Source organism: Phaethon lepturus, unplaced genomic scaffold (genome assembly GCF_000687285.1).
Source record: "Phaethon lepturus isolate BGI_N335 unplaced genomic scaffold, ASM68728v1 scaffold13556, whole genome shotgun sequence".
NCBI lineage: Eukaryota > Metazoa > Chordata > Aves > Phaethontiformes > Phaethontidae > Phaethon > Phaethon lepturus.
This window is the reverse complement of record NW_010544187.1, coordinates 12,115-28,931: the sequence shown is the minus strand read 5'-3', so window position 1 is coordinate 28,931 and position 16,817 is coordinate 12,115. Positions and strand designations below refer to the sequence as shown.

General features: G+C 36.3%; 1 protein-coding gene across 1 annotated transcript in view; it reads left to right on the top strand.

Annotated features, from left to right (window-relative positions):
• Nucleotides 1-6,838: 6,838 nt before the first annotated feature.
• The window catches only part of GUCY1A3 (guanylate cyclase 1, soluble, alpha 3), a 15,080-nt gene continuing 5,101 nt past the window's right edge, over nt 6,839-16,817 (top strand). The window contains exons 1-6 of the mRNA XM_010288600.1: nt 6,839-7,250; nt 10,166-10,227; nt 11,850-11,908; nt 12,973-13,682; nt 15,202-15,687; nt 16,204-16,347. Of these exons, the coding sequence (XP_010286902.1) occupies nt 7,002-7,250; nt 10,166-10,227; nt 11,850-11,908; nt 12,973-13,682; nt 15,202-15,687; nt 16,204-16,347 (1,710 nt within the window). The 5' untranslated portion in view covers nt 6,839-7,001. The remainder of the gene's footprint in view (nt 7,251-10,165; nt 10,228-11,849; nt 11,909-12,972; nt 13,683-15,201; nt 15,688-16,203; nt 16,348-16,817) is intronic.

Here is a 16,817-nt window from a genome sequence, read left to right as displayed (position 1 = left end):
TGAGGCTGCCTGCTGGGCTTGCTCTGGAGTGTTTTCACAGATAGGCTTTGATTCACAGGAAGAGAGTATTTTTCCCACGCTATCTTCTCAGTATGCCTCCCTGTTATTTGGTCCTAGCATAGGAAAAATATTTACCCTATGAAAGTACATGTGATACTTAAAATGACAAATATATGTTTTATAAGCAACATTTGGGAATCAGTCCTTCCTTTAGCTACATGCCAAAACATGGGTGCAGTAATTAGGGTTCCCCTGTGCCTTTAATTGAAACCAGAGATGTGGCTGCAATATAACTTTCACATCTGGAGCCTGGGCTTCGCCCAGGGCTATATTTGGATCCAGGGATTTGCATCAGACCATTAGAGGGAAATGAGTCAGTCACAAAATCAGTATCAGAAATTCAGTGATACTTTAAAACTAGGGTTATTCCCTGTCTGCAGGAACACTGGTTTCTATATCAAGGTATACAGCTTGGTGTTATTACACAAATGCTAATATTTTAAAGCAGCAAGAAATGTCTGTCTCATAATGGCTTTAAAATGAGACATATTAGCAGTTTTGAAGTTTACTTATGTATTCTGTGAAACTTATTTTCTGTTGATTACAATAGGGACAAGATGGAAGTAACTTATTTTCATCTCAGAAAACAAAGGTAATTATTTTCTTCATCTCCTGGCTTGGTAGCTGTTTAATGTTGCAGCAACACAGATCACAATCCATTTGCCATGGAGCACAGAGGAAACACTTGGTTGTGATTCCCTGTTTCTTAAAACACTTCATAAAGAAACAAAGGTGGAAAGGGGAGGAAAGGCCACATTATGTGGGCAGAAAGGCTTTCCTGTAAGCAAGGTCTAGATTTTTTGCTTGCCCTAAGCAGTCATATAGGACAGTCACTGGGATGACTTACAACATTGAATTTGGATTTACTAAAATGTTTGGACTGTCAAGACAGTAATTGATTGCTATGACTTGTATTATTTTATCATAGCTGCTTTACTACCTTGTATTTAGCTTGGTAATCACTGCAATTCTGCTAGATAGTTCAGGAAGTGCTGCAGTGTGCTGTGGTATTTCCTTACTATCAAAAGTATGCCGTGACTTACAGAAAAGTTTTGAGTATACTTAGAAATAGCCCCAAACAGAGCTACATCTGGCAGTAAGGACACTGGAACAGGGCTTGCACAGCACACAATGACAATTAGTGCTTTGGAGAAAAAATGGTAAGACTACTCTAAAGGGCTCTGGGGTACAGACAGATCAGAACTAGGGATGACTTGTCAGAAAGAAGGGTGGAAGTTTGGGGGAAAAAGCAGAAAAGTTAAGGCCTGACAAAGCATATTCTTTTTGAGAGCTACAGTGGAATTTGAGATTGCTGTATCTAGCAATTTCTTGGGTACCAGTAATTTATTGTGAAGTCCACTGTCCAATATTATGTCTCAACCTGATCTACATGAAAACAACCTTTTCATCAGTTTGAAACAACCTTTTCATCAGCTACTTCAGCCTTTGCTCAAGTAGCAAAAATCTGTGCCATGAAAGAGCCTAGAAACTTGCTGGGAAAAAAGATACTGCTTGTAGTGTAAGTAAAGCCCGTATCTACACAAGGGTGGTAATGATTTAGGATTGCATGGTCACCTATATTTGGAATTTCCTAGAGCTCAAACTCCTTGGCTTTGCAATTTCTTTTCATGGAGTTATATTCTTTATGCAATTTGGTCTGATTAATATTACAATTACGCTTGTGTTGCTGCTGCAGATTTAGAAATCCTATTCCTACTGTGCATTTTACCTAATCTGCAAGTTACACATGATATGGTTTTTAAATTATTCTTGTGTAATGATGCAGTTATCTCCAGGTAGGTTAGCAAATGTATTTACTGTGTTAACGACAGGACCAAATTACTGGAAAGGGGTAAATGAGGCATCCTCAAATATCAGTTGATGGGTTAGTCTCTGACTGGGGAGATGTAGGAAAATATCTCACTCCACAAGGACGCATCTTTTCCAAGATGTCAACTACCTAGGTCAACAACTGGCAGTTTTCTGTTAGGTATGACTCACTACCACTTTGAAATGTGTAAACAGATTTGCCTATCTCCTCCAGTTACTTACATCTTGTGCTCTCCAAAGCAGCAATACCCAAACAAATTAATGCTTTGAAGGTGTGCGCACTCTGAATGTATTTAACAATGAAGCAGCCAAAGAAAGCTTACTTATTTGTAAAGGATTTAATAAGACTAATAAAGACTTACTTTGACTTCTTAAAATATTAACTTATATCTTGATGCAGAATAGAGCAATTTTCTCAGAGTATTTTAGAAGCCCCCTTAAAATGCTTGGAAATGGGCAAATCACCAGGGCTTTGATCCTGTTGCTGCACACAGGACTTAAAGTAGAAAAAGTACAGATATTGCACTTCAGATTAATAAAACAAAATGATAGGATTTAGTTATTTTCCCTGTGTTTGTCTGCCGACAGGCACAACAGCTGAATCCACAATGAGCTGCTACTGATAGGGTGATGGGTATAACCTGTCTTGCTAGAAGCTGATTGTGTTTCGCCTGTGCGTAAGAGTAACAGATCCTGCCTTGCTCTGTGCAGAGGTCTACTGGCTGGCAAGGGGCAAAAGGCAGCGATTTCTGAATCCCACATTGATTAGAGCTGAGTGGGAATTGCAAGCCTCAGTCTTACCTAAGGCAAGACAGAAGTTAACAGCTGTTTCTGTTAAGGCAATGGCTCCCAGACCACACTGAGCTCCTGCAAGTGCTGCGATCACTTTCAGCCTGGAGACAGTTAGGTCCAGTCAGTGCTATCTTCTGACTGATGCAAAGCAAACTAATTTTTTTTTTTAATTTCTTGCTCAACATGCAGCAGTTCACCTAACAAAGTGATAAGTATGCTTAAAAATAAAAAAGTGACATTATAGCATAATACCATATTCTGTCCTACTCTGAGCAAAGGACTCTGTAATAAGAAAAAAGTACTTAATGTTGCTTCTAATTTTTGTCCCATATCCATAAGCTAAGATTGTAAACCAGCTTTAGCTACTGTTAACAAGTGGTATTGCTTAGTTCTTATAAATGGCTGTTAGTATTAGCAGATTTTACTGTATGATTGATTCATTGCACTGTATTTCATGGCGCTGTCAAGGAAATGTGTTAGCAGAGGAAAATATTCAGAAGCAACTAGTACAAATAATCATACAGGAAGGCATTTTGGCTGTAAGACAAGTACAGATGTAAATATAAAATGAAATGTTTGCACAAAGCATTTTAAGCACTGTTAAGTTATTTTGCTACTATGACTATACTATGTAAAGTCATCTCCATTCTTCTGAGTGGCACAGTGCCATGTTGCATTCAGCCAGACACTGAATAAATTGGTTGTTTGTAGTTTGATCTCACAGCAGATTATTTAATTTTAATTTTCAATTTGCTTCCCAAGGTAAATGCGACAGCAACTAATATGGCAGAGATGGAGAATTCACATTAAACATTGCTGCTCCCCTGGGATGATCTCTCTCAAAGCATTTTTGGAGAGGAATTAAAACCAGAAATTTTCCCCATGTTTCCTCATGTTTCTTATCTTTTTGTTATGGTCAGAAAATGTCTTTAAGCATTGTGAACAACAGAAGGGCTGGTGTTCCTCATTCTTGAAACACATCTGCAAATGTTTGACAACCTTTGATGTGTGGCATCATCTTTCTCATATATTTTTTAAGGTCCTTTATACTGCTGAAATTCCTTCTGTAAACTCTACACTGGCGATTCATTGTCCTTCTCCTGTCAGACCTTTGACACCACTGTCTAATTACTGTTTGAGTGAGACAGGTTTTCCTACAACACAATAGACATGTTTCTGTATTTTAGTTATATTAAGTGCAAAATGCACTTAGGATACCAGACACAAACTTCATGTTTTAATAAAGGAAGACCTACGATATTCATGTTATTTTTTTCAGCATTTGAATCCTCTGAAGTGTCATGGAATTAAGTTTTCCACTTTGTTTCTTTAAAGATGTGATTTAGGGGGTCTTGTCATTGCAGAGGTCAGGAAGAGTCTTGAAATGGTCACTGCTTGAAAATTGTTACACCTGTTAGGTTGATACTGATTTTTAACTGGGATATATGTTATCAAAGGACCATCTGTCTTATTTGTTTCTGGGAAAACAAATACTTCAGGATACTTTAAAAAAAGTTCTGCGGAAGTTTTCTTTAGGAACTGTGTCATCATTATTTGGAATTTAAAGATCTGTACATCAATGATACTGGTTTTGTACACAAGTATTATTACTACAAACATCATGGTTCTCCACTTTCTTGCAAATCAATGATGATTTTGTCATAAATAGAAATTGGCAGGAGCCCAAGGTCATGTTCAGATTCCAGTCCCCACCAGGAGAGGAAGAGGTTGAATGTGGGTGTCCTGCAGCACAAAGGATGGCAGGCTGCATCGCAAAACAAAGCCGCAAACACAGTGGCTGCATGTCCAGCAGCTTTGTCAACTCAGGGACCTTCACATCAGTGCCCATTTTGCCCCTGAATAAGTTCTGGCCCACAACCATCTTCTGGGACCTCTCCTTCCCACTTGGTAGCTTCTGGAGACTTCAGGTCTAAAATAATGGCATCACTTCCATCACAGAGCTGATTCTACCTGCCCAGATGTTTTTCCTACCACATCAAATGTAATTTAATTAAAATACAATATGCTAGCATGGAAGTGAACTCCAAGACCATTCCAGATTATTGTCTTCTAGAAACAGACAAATAGTTTCACCAGCAAGAAAAAAACCCCACGTCAAAACTATTAGTAATTGTTGAAGGTAATTAACTTCCTTTGTTCATAGTTTAGTGCAAATGCAGTAAATATTTGTTGGTGTCTAGTTTAATTCAGTCTTACATTCTTCACAGAGAGAGATACTTTTTTTTTTTAATAGCAGCACATATAAATGCAGTATTACATTCACTGGGAGATGTTTTAAATGTTTTAGTATACATTTTTTCACAAAAACTTACTTCAGAATTTTTTTTCTTCCAAAATGCTGGTATACTTGATTTTAAAAGTTTTAGTAGTGTTATTTTATAAATTCAAGATTTATCTTGAAATTTAAGGCTCAAATGCAGCAAAGCACAGGAGTATATATGTAAGATCCATCAAAGCCATCATTTTTTTATCCTTTGACAGTGGTGCACGTATATATTTATGCTACTGTTTTTCTTAACAGTTTATTTCAGTACACAGATCAGTCGAACTACAGAAATGTGGTTCTTTTCTGCTTTTCTTTTTTAGTAAAGTAATACAAGGTTATATAATGGCTCCTGAATAAAAATACTTTTATTTATATTTGACAATGCTTACATTATAAAGAAAAGTATTATGTATATTTGAGTGTATTGAGAGTGTAGTTTTTGCTTGAAATTTTTCACTGCCTCATTTGCTACACAACAGTATTCAGCAATAAGAAATAAAGCATTACTGATATATACACAGTAGAAACAAATGAGTTTCTGTGTAAAACAAAAATATAGAATGTTATGTAAACATTCTTCAGCCTCTTGTTCTTAACATTGTGTTCATTGATTCTTAAAATAATACTTCAATGATTTTGATAGATGTCCGCTAGGAGCTGGCCCGACACCATCAGTATTACAGCATACTTTAAAAAGGCCTTTTCTGCCAAATATTTTTTTTTTCAGCAGCAGGTCCAGCCAAAGTGGCTTCTGCTTGTTTCTCCTCTTATCCGTGCCACTTGTGCTGGGTCTGCAGCACTCCTCTGCTGTGCCATTCATTCCAGCTGTTTCAAAAACAGCAGCTGATAACCAGCATCAGCGAATTAGTTATTTTTAACCCTGGTACAGTTGCTGTGTGACCCTAAAAGCCCTTTGGGTGTCTCAGGGGCAGAAATAAGCAGTGTGGTGCACAGGCTGATTAAAGCCATAGTGCCTTGGGAAGAAACAGTTATTGTGCTGTATCTCCAGAGAGACAAATGTAATACTTAAGCTGCTTCCAGAGTCGCCAAAAGCTCTCAAGGATTACCTTCTTAGAGTATTATATGAGGATGAGAGGATCTGATTAAATGAGATACAGTCAATAGAAAATGAAGGCCTTAAGGGAAGAGGCTTTTTCAGATTAACTCTAACTGAAATAAATGTAACAAACAGGGAACAATTATTAAAATGAAAAGTTCATCCCTTTTTTTTAATATGTTATTTGAAAGATACCACCTTCAAAAGCACAAAAATCCCAAGCAACTTCAGTTATGTGGTCACATTCCTATGATGTTAGTTGTCACCAGTCAGTGGCTTTTACACGAGGCACTAACCTTAGGTCTTGGATGGTTTGCTGTTCCAGAAGTGCAAGTACTACTTTAGTCATACATTTCTCTATTACAAAAAGGATATCTTGGACATCAAGTAAATTGTAAAATGAGATATAAGCATCCATAACAAATCTGTTTCATTGCGCTGTATCAGGTAGCACTTAATAACTCCTTAGGAAGAACTAAAAAGGTTTTCTCATTAGAATTCTGCTCTCTACTCTTTCAGAAACCCCATCCATCAATGTGACCAAAGATGTATCAAATAAAACAACTCCTCTGCCTTAATAACTAGAGCCCAAATTCATCCAAGAAATTAACCATGCACGCAACTTTAATTACCTGAAGCACTGAAGTCAGTAGGGACTACATGCTTAAAATGGCACATGAGCTTAAGTGTTTTCCTGAGCAAGATCCTAGAAAAGCTCTTGTTTTATTGCACATATGATAAAACTGGCACATCATGGGAATTAAAGGAAAAATAAATGTTTTTAATTTTTTTTCTTTCATCTTGTTTTGTAGGGGCTCACATATGTTCCTGCGGTGATTTATAGCTACCAATAATCTTCCACAGTGGTTGCCTTATCTGCTATTCTGGCATCTTCTGCTCTTGTTAGTAAACAGAAGAGAACTGTTAAACACAAAGCCAAGTACTCTTAATCTCAAGAGAGAGACTTCGTACATTATGTTCTGTACAAAACTGAAAGACTTGAAGATCACAGGGGAATGTCCTTTCTCCTTACTGACTCAAAGTCACATTACTGAGGAACATGACAAGGATTGCACAGAAAACAGCTCTAGAGCAGCTTTGCCCATCTGCAAAGAAGTCCATGAAAAAGATGCTCAAGGAAACCTTCCACAAAGGAAAACAAGCAGAAGTAGAGTGTACCTGCACACATTAACTGAAAGCATCTGCAAACTAATCTTTCCTGAGGTAAATAGATTATTAATAATAATAATATTTAAAAGTATTTTACGCCAGCTTTTAGATGTAAGCCTTTAGAAAGTTGTTTTGACTTCAAAGTTCTTTGTGTTCTTAGGTAGTTCTGCATAGTTTAAATTATCATTTCATCCTCTTCCATTCCTTCTGGATACAATTTTGCCACAATCAGTTTTTTACACACCATTCCTTCCACTGTATTTTGCTGTATTTTTGCCTTGTATTTGCAACCTTCCATTGATCATTTTGTTACTTTTAAATCCATGAATTTCTGTAGCAATTTTTTTACATAGAGATATAATTAGAGAAACTCCACCTTGTTACCCAATTATGTAAATTATGTGGTCACCTCATCAATTCACCTAACAGCATCCATACTGCTAAGTACATTAGTCATTACCACAAAAAAATTAAAGTAGTTGTTTTCATCAGCTATGATGCTAACCTCCTGCCATACTATTTTTAAAAAACATCACTGTCTCTGTTTACCACAAAGGTATTCTTATGTCTCTACTCAACTCAATTGAAAACAGCTACAGTGCAGGCACAGTGGTTTGCCTGAGTGGAGATGAGTATCACGGTTTGCCTCTGTAAAGAGAATATGAAAAATGCAGCTCCATGACATTCAACACTTGTGCTTGCCTCAAATTCTGTGGAAAGTATAAAGGAACTGACTGGTATATGTGGGGACTACAAAAGGCAAATGGCCAACTCTGTATACTCAATTCATTACAATTCTATTACTCGAACACTCAGTGTACCTTACTAAAAGTGCTGGAGTTTTGTTAAGTCTATTTGCAGATCTGTTTTTGCAGCTCTTCTTCGATTACCCTTTCGCTAAAACTCTACATAATCAATTTTTGATAGACCCCTTTTTACCTCTGCTGTACTTACACTTAAGAAATTCAACTGATCTTTAAATGTATAAAGGAAAGGACTCTTAACCAAGAATGAAATGGCAGAGCACCCTTTCTATGGTGTCATGATTGTTGTATTGCTTTTCTAGTATATAGCTGTTGGTGTGATTTTTAATGAAATAAGTGGGGTTTTTTTCTTTAAATAGAGATATAGATGTATGCAGCTGCCTATTATATAATCATGATAGGCTAGTTCATCAGCTGGGACAAAACTTGGTAAAGTCAAGGATATTTTGACCATGTACCCCAGGAGCTACTGAAGTTCAAGGTTATTGTCACTGCTATTTACAGTTATGCAAGTCATATTCATTGGAACTTTGTCCAAGTATAGTGGTCTGTTCTCATGCTGATTTGGGGTCAAGATCTAAGCATCTTCCCAATCCTGGTTCTCCACAGAAGGGTTTTGCTTGTTTAAAAACATGTTTTTCAATACTTAGATATTTTATAGTGCCCTACTTTACCATCAGCAACTAACATCATCTTCTTTCCAACTGGAAACTCCAAAACGGGGGGCCGCATCACAACCCCAACTGATTCATGAACTCTACATGAAAACAGTGAGTTGTGCATGGAAGTCCAGGACAGAGTGCATCCAGAATAACTTTTGATTAAATTTGAGATATAATGTAGTGCGTGTGACTGTTTTATTTGCTTCATGTGTTTACAGAAATATCGAGAACATTGTTCGGAGAGAAGTAATTAATTGGATGGCATCCCACGTATTGTACCAGTTTATACACAGATGTAATTTACATTGTATACATATACATGGTAGAACAGTTATTCAGTTTAGATTTTTGCTTGTAAAAAGTCTCCAGACTATATTGCCTTTCTTTCACATGTTATTTTCTTTGGGTGTGCAAACTTTTCTTTTGAAAATACAAAAAGTAAAAGATGCAGTGGAAAACTCTAGTTTCTTAAGTGAATGAGAACACGGAAAAGCCACACCACAGCAAGCCTCGCAGTCAAATTCTATCATGGCAGTATAGTACTATTCTATGAACCTGTCTTTATGGGAAGTTTGGGTTTCAAATGATCAGAGACTACATACATAAGACAGCTTTACGGGCCCCAACAATTTGAAATATGCATGTTTGGAAAGTGTTGTATCTGTTCCAGTTAGGAACTACAGAAAAGATAGAACCATGGATTGAGGTAAATTAAGGTAAATCTTCATGATATTCTAAAGGATCTTTTATTATGGAATCTTTTACAAAGGTTCTCTACAGGGGTTAGATTTTCATCTGGAGGATATTTGGGTTTGCAGTATACAGAGCCAAAATTATTCTTTTTCTACAAATATAAAATAAATGGTTCTAACATTGTCTTGAAATGCTATAGTCTAGAAAACAGAAAAGGATGTAATCTGAAGCACAGAATGCTATATTGATATCTTATAGCTGCATTTGAAACTTTATGTTACCTTTTGCAATTTCAGTCTTGACACAGCTGAAAATTGCCCTGAAAAAAAAATTTAACTCTTAGCATTCCACAAAAAGTTACTAGGTACATTTACTGTTTTGCTCTGGGTATAATGCAGAATATAACTGGCTTTTTCTGTTAGGAGAATATATTTTAAACTGAAAAGATCACATTCTATATTTTGCATTCATGGTAGCATGTTTTCAGGGGCAGGGGGAGGATGTGTAATAATAGAAAGGTGGGTTAGTTATACTTATTTCTTAGCAGCACTGTCTTTTTTGCCATCTGACAACCTGGAGGTAAAGCACATCAATATATTTAAAATGTACAACCACTGGCGCACATGAGCTAAGGGGCTTAATTACAGTGGCAGTGGAGCCAAAGACATCAATATAAACTAAACTCCAAACACAGAAAGAACATGCTGTTTCTAACAACTATACCATTTTGAAAAAAAGGTGTTAGTCCCAAGGACAAGTGAAGTAATTCTTCTCTGTATATAAATGTTATTCTTATGATTAAACTTTCAGCAATGACATTTTAATCAACATACCTTTTTTTCTTCCCCAGTTTGAAAGGCTAAATCTTGCACTTCAGAGAACACTTGCAAAACACAGAATAAAAGAAACCAGGTATGTATGTGTAATGGGTTTGCAACTAACTTCACTGCAAAAATGTTTTGCACACAGTTCATAAGGACTGGGGTGGTGACTGGGAATCAGGACTTCTGGAATCTGTTTTCAATTATCTTGTCAAACTTCTGTGTAACATTTCATGTAAGTTGATAATGATTTAGTTTATTTTAAAAAAATCACAACTATTTAAATCACTCACAAAGTTAACTTAATGGGAAAATTTAGCCATTTGTGCAGGGAAACAGGCAAGGACTTTTTTTAAAATGAGCAAGAAGAGCTCAGACATAGATGGAAAGGTAGATATGGTTGTATATGGATCTATCCCAATGTTTCTAAGATCCCAGGAAAGAATTTTAAATGCAAACGATTTGTATTATAAAAAAACAAACAACAGCTGCTGATACAGTGAACAATCATATACCACAGGTACTGACATACATGTTTTCACTGGGCCCAATAAGCTTCTGGTTTCTGTTTCTGAGGAACTCAGCTTGATTTTCAGCACTCCTTAGTACTAATCCAATATTAATAATTTAGGCCTTGTAGGGAGTGAGAATTTCTTAGCGTTTCATTATACATTGAGGATTCAGTTTATTGAATATATCCGGAAAAATACACCCCTCAGTTTAAATCTCCTTTCAAAAGTGGAGAAAAATAATGAAGTTGGAAACTACACGGTTTTTCACCATGATATGAATAGATAATTGTGATGTATCTTTTAAATTATACTTTATATTTTCAAAGAACTTTACATGCATTGACTGAACCAAAAATAGCTGGTCAGATGTGCATTGAAATTGCTGACTGGCTTATTGATATGAATATATTCCCTACTTTAATTATGTGTTGCTTCCTGGAGTATTAGTTTGAAACAGAAAATTGTTATGACATTCTGAATGATGTAACAATGCAAACGTAAAACAGATCTAAATGTTTGTATTGCTTTTACACATAAAGATATCGAAGATATTTCAAGTGAAGAAATTCAGAAAGCATGTATCAAAAACTTATTGGTTATATGGAGGCTTATCTAAACTACATGTCTGTCTCATCATTTTGGGTCTGACATTCAGGTTGATGTTTATTGACCTCAGAGAACTCAGAGGGCTGCAGTTTTGTGTCACAGAATCTGGATTATTACCAATGAACTAGAAACTTTGTAGTTAATAGTTATTCATATTTCCTCTCAAAACAGAAATACCTTCTCACCTTTTTTGAATTTAATGCAATGTAATTCCAATAAATGTTTGAATATAAATTGCAATTATGTTATACAATAGCTTATGAAATATAGTTATGGCTTCAAGCAAAAACCCAAACCAAATAAAAAACAGGACTGTTGCAACTTAAGAGTTTGCAGTCGATGATAGTCTATAGCATTTGGCCTCAATCCATAATCTGAGCTCAGACCACTAAAATTTAATTTATCACAAATGCACAGGATAATCTAAGGTCCTACCAAGACCCCATTTTGAATTAATGAAATATTACCTATTTGATCAGCAAAACTTGGTCTGTACATGTTAAAGACAGGGTAGGTTACCTCTGTTACTTACTATCTTTACCACGTTTATCTTGATTTTTCAGGGTTCTTATTTATATTTTTATGATCTTTACAGAAAAACTGGGGATAGAGAAGATTTTGAAAAAATAACCAGTGATCATGCTAATGCAGCAGGTAATGCAAGCTTGTTTAATAATACATATATAAGTATATAGATTATATATTTATATAAAATATATGTATATATAAAAAAGTCATGTTACTAAGAAGTACTTTCCTCCATGTAAGGGCTGCAGTGATGCTGACAATACAGATGCTAAACTGTGATCTCTATAACTAACAGTTCAGAGTGTCAAAATTTGAGCTAAAGAGACAAGTTTCTCAAGTCTGAGCTGTCATAGAACCATCCATCCCTAAGATCTAACATCTAGAGGGAGTTGTAACATACATTCAGTAGTAAGTTCCAGCTTTATACTCATGAAAAACTGTTTGATTCCTTTCATCTTCTGAAAGACTATAGTCTGTCGGAAGAGAACTGCTGTAATTTGCAATACAGAACTCTCTGGTTACATCTGTAATAGTAAATTAACATTTCCAAGAACTGAAACATGGTCTTCTGTACGGTTAAACTGTTAAGCTGGTCCTGGCACACAGTTGTCCTGTGACAGATAACACTTTTCCAAATGATTCCCAGTAACAGTTGGGGAGTTGGAACATTCCCAACAGTCAGTCTGCATACAGCTATCCTGTTAAAACAAATTTACTAGCAAAGATGTGAGCTGTTCTGTGCCATTTGGCTTCAGTGCCCCAGAATATTCCTAGGGTAATTTAATTTATTGGATCAGGCATAGTACTTATACCTGCATGTGTGCATAGATCTTATTTTATTCTTGCTTTGTGTTCTTATTTTAAGTTTTTTAATTCTTATTTTATTTCTTTATATCAAGGTAAGGGAATTAGGTTAAATCCTGGGCCAAAATGTGCATTCATTCTGTCTACATCTCTACAAAGAACACTGAGTCTTGGATCTTTCCAAACTACTGCCTCCCTGTTTTCCAGGCACCATGAGTATGTCTTTGGTTACAGCAGGACTCCTAAATGAGAGGGCCCTTGGGTGTCAGTGCTAAATCAGGAAAGGATATTGCTAATTTGCTTTGGTCTAGGATGAAAAAGAGTGGAGGTTAGCCTGAGATTCAGCATGACGAGTGCAGTTCTGACTAAAATGTGGTTCCATGCAGGTGTTCCCGTGGAGTCTCTACGGGAATCTCTTGGTGAAGAGCTATTCAAAATATGCTATGAAGAGGATGAACACATATTAGGGGTTATTGGAGGAACCCTTAAGGACTTCTTGAACAGTTTCACTACTCTGCTGAAGCAGAGTAGCCACAGCCAAGAAGCAGGAAAAAAGGACAGACTTGAAGACGCCTCCATATTATGCCTGGAGAAAGATCAGGACTTCTTAAATGTGTATTATTTCTTTCCTAAGAAAATCACAAGTCTTATTCTATCTGGTATTATTAAAGCAGCAGCTCATATTTTGTATGAAACTGAGGTGGAAGTGATGCTCATGCCTCCTTGTTTCCATAATGACTGCACTGAGTTTGCTAATCAGCCTTATTTGCTGTACTCTATACAGGTCAAAAGTGCAAAACCTTCCTTATCTCCATGTAAACCACAGTCTTCACTTGTGATTCCTGCCTCTATGTTCTGTAAGACTTTCCCATTTCATTTTATGTTTGACAAGGATATGTCAGTTCTTCAAATTGGAAATGGGATAAGACGGCTTTTGACCAGGAGAGAATTTCAAGCTAAGCCCAATTTTGAAGAGTATTTTGAAATTCTTACCCCCAAAGTAAGCTGCACTTTTAGTGGAATAATGACAATGCTAAATATGCAGTTTACTGTACGAGTCAGAAGATGGGATAATACTGATATGAAATCATCGATGGTAAGAGACTCTTTATAACCATTACTTCTATAAGGAATTTGTTTTCTTCAGATAGAGTTAAAATAGCCACAAAACATAGTGCACTGTGCATTGTCTACCTCTCAACACCTAATACAACTGAATAATAATGATTTATTCAGGGCACTCTAATGTAATTCAGATTCTGAAGCCAATATCAGTCAAAACTCTGCTTTAGGACTTTTACATAAGTGAAATCTGACTGTTAACTTGATTTTATTTTAAAAAAATTTGGAATATTGACACAAACTCAGTAAAGTGACATATGATGCTGCTGAGAATAAGGGCATCTCCAACACAAAGTCAGTGACAGGGAAAGCTTTACCAAAGTGCCCCTCAATCATCTGGAAACAACAGCTCTTTGGGGAAACAACCGGATTTGGGGAAAGAATTAGAAATTTCCTGTGCTCATTCAGCCTTTGATATCTTTGGTATTTTGGTATCTTTGATATTCTGATGTCTTCATCAGATGCAATTGCTAAAGGTCCCACTTAGTTTCAGCTGATGGGATTACTTACTGTCTTTGCTGAAGCTGGGTCTGTGGCAAATGACCTGGGACAGTAAAAAACATTGAATATTCAATGACTGCTTATAGTCATCACTGGCCCCGGCTGAATTACAGCTTATATACACCTGAGGCACTCCAGGATAAATTACCAGTTCAGACTCAACACTCCAAGAACTTAAATGAAGAAAAGTAATAAAGGTTTCATGCAGTTATTAATGAAGTGGGAAAAAATGTAGCACCAATTAGCTACTTCCTCTCAGATCCATTTCTGCACTATGCAAGTTTAATGATTACAAGCGGTAGTAGACTCTACTTTGCTTTTCATGTACTTACATATGCAAATGTCTATTAGCAATTAACAGGTTTTCTTCAAAAAATGGGCATTCAAAGCAATGTTAAGCAGAGCTCTGCAGCACCTTGCACATTACACAATTGTATACAAAGGGGGCATAAAAACACTTCACGCAAAATATTTTGCTTTTTTTGACCATTAGAATGGGATATTTATGCCATTTATGCCTTTTATTTTAAATTGCAGTGAGTATTGAACATTCTGTGATAAAATTGAAGCAGGTTTCCTCAGTTTATCTTACAAAGAAAGTGGTGCATGAACTAAACACTAGAGTTATTAGTAGATATTCATAGGGCACTATAGTCAGTAACATTTTATCAACAGATGAAAAGGCACAAAATTATTCTTTTTGTTTTTCTTTTCTTCCTAAGCTAAAAACAATACACAAACATAATTAGGTGTTTATCCTCAAGTTCTGATCTAACTTTTGCACCAGAAGGCTCAAGCAAAATAAAACTTATTTGACGGCTCTATGACTTAGCACCCTATGTTTTCTCTTTAGCAACTAAATGAAATTGTAAGGACTATGGACAGGTCTGATTTTCCTACATTTCAGAAAAATCTACTTCCTCTAAATTTTTTGCTTCTAAATCATTGCCATGCATGTTTCGCATGAATTCTTGTTTCTTTAACTGTTTCAGGTAATGGATCTTAAAGGCCAAATGATCTATATTTTTGAATCCAGTGCCATCTTATTCTTGGGATCTCCTTGTGTGGATAGACTGGAAGATTTTACAGGACGTGGATTGTACCTCTCAGATATTCCAATTCACAATGCATTGAGAGATGTTGTTCTGATAGGAGAGCAGGCCAGAGCTCAGGATGGACTGAAGAAGAGGTTAGGAAAGCTAAAAGCAACCCTTGAGCAGGCCCATCAAGCACTTGAAGAAGAAAAGAAGAAGACGGTAGATCTTCTGTTTTCAATTTTTCCTGGAGAGGTTGCTCAGCAGCTGTGGCAGGGACAAGTTGTGCAAGCCAAGAAATTTAATAATGTCACAATGCTTTTCTCTGACATTGTTGGATTCACTGCCATCTGTTCCCAATGCTCACCTATGCAGGTTATCACCATGCTTAATGAGCTTTATACTCGCTTTGATTACCAATGTGGAGAGCTAGATGTCTACAAGGTACACAATTTACTGCATTTCTGTTGGGTTCTGGGGCAGGAAAGGAAAGGAAGACTAAATGGGACAGAGGAGAATAGAAGTCCAAAAATTATTTTGCCCTAAATCTTCATTATAAGAAAGACATATTAAAATGAGTCACAAGACAAACAAAAAAAATCAACAGGATCAGCTATTCATGCAGCCAAGAGAGAAACACATCAAAACTTAACAGTTAATTTAAAAAATTAATTTCAATGTGAATTGATGTGAATCTGTAGTAAATAGGTGTTTAATGTAGCTATGGGTACCTGACAGCAGGCGAGCAAGGACAAGTATTTTAGCATCGTGCCCAGCAATAAATAAAAGTTGCATAATTTTTCATTTTAAATGGCACTGCAGTATTTTCCCAGGACTTAAATAATTTAGCAGGACAAATAAGACTCAGTCAGTATGTAGGTACAATTCTTACTGAAGCCACAGACTATTCTTTTATATGTCAAACAGTGTAATGCTAAGGAACAAATATGCCCATTTTAGGTTGAGACTATTGGAGATGCCTACTGTGTCGCTGGAGGTTTACACAAAGAAAGCGAAACACATGCTGTTCAAATAGCATTGATGGCCCTGAAGATGATGGAGCTGTCAGATGAGGTGGTGTCTCCCCATGGAGAGCCTATCAAGGTCATATATTTTATTGTATTTTATATGGTTAAAGTGTGTGGTTTTGGTTGTTTAGTTGCTTTTGGGGTTTTTGTCTCAAGAAAATTTCACATCATTGCATTAACTCAGACAAGCTGGGGAATCAAGTGTGTATGGCTGGAGAAGATGACCTTTTTAGTTCTATGAATGAGAGTTTTGTGGAGAGGTAAAGATGAAACAGAGATCTGAAAATCAACCCAAAAAACTTAAATGCAGTGAAATCAACAGATGCACACTGACATCCTGCAGTTTTTGTCTCGGTAGCAATAAGTATGTCAGTGGCATGGAATATTCTGTTACTATTTTCTAATGAAGGGGCTAATCCTATCTCAAAATTAGACCCAGTGAGAACATCTAGGTCTTCTGAGGCAACAGGTATAAATATGAAACACCAAAGACATGTTCTGATTGCAGTAATCCACACATCTTTAAAAGATTCTATTGCTGTTCTT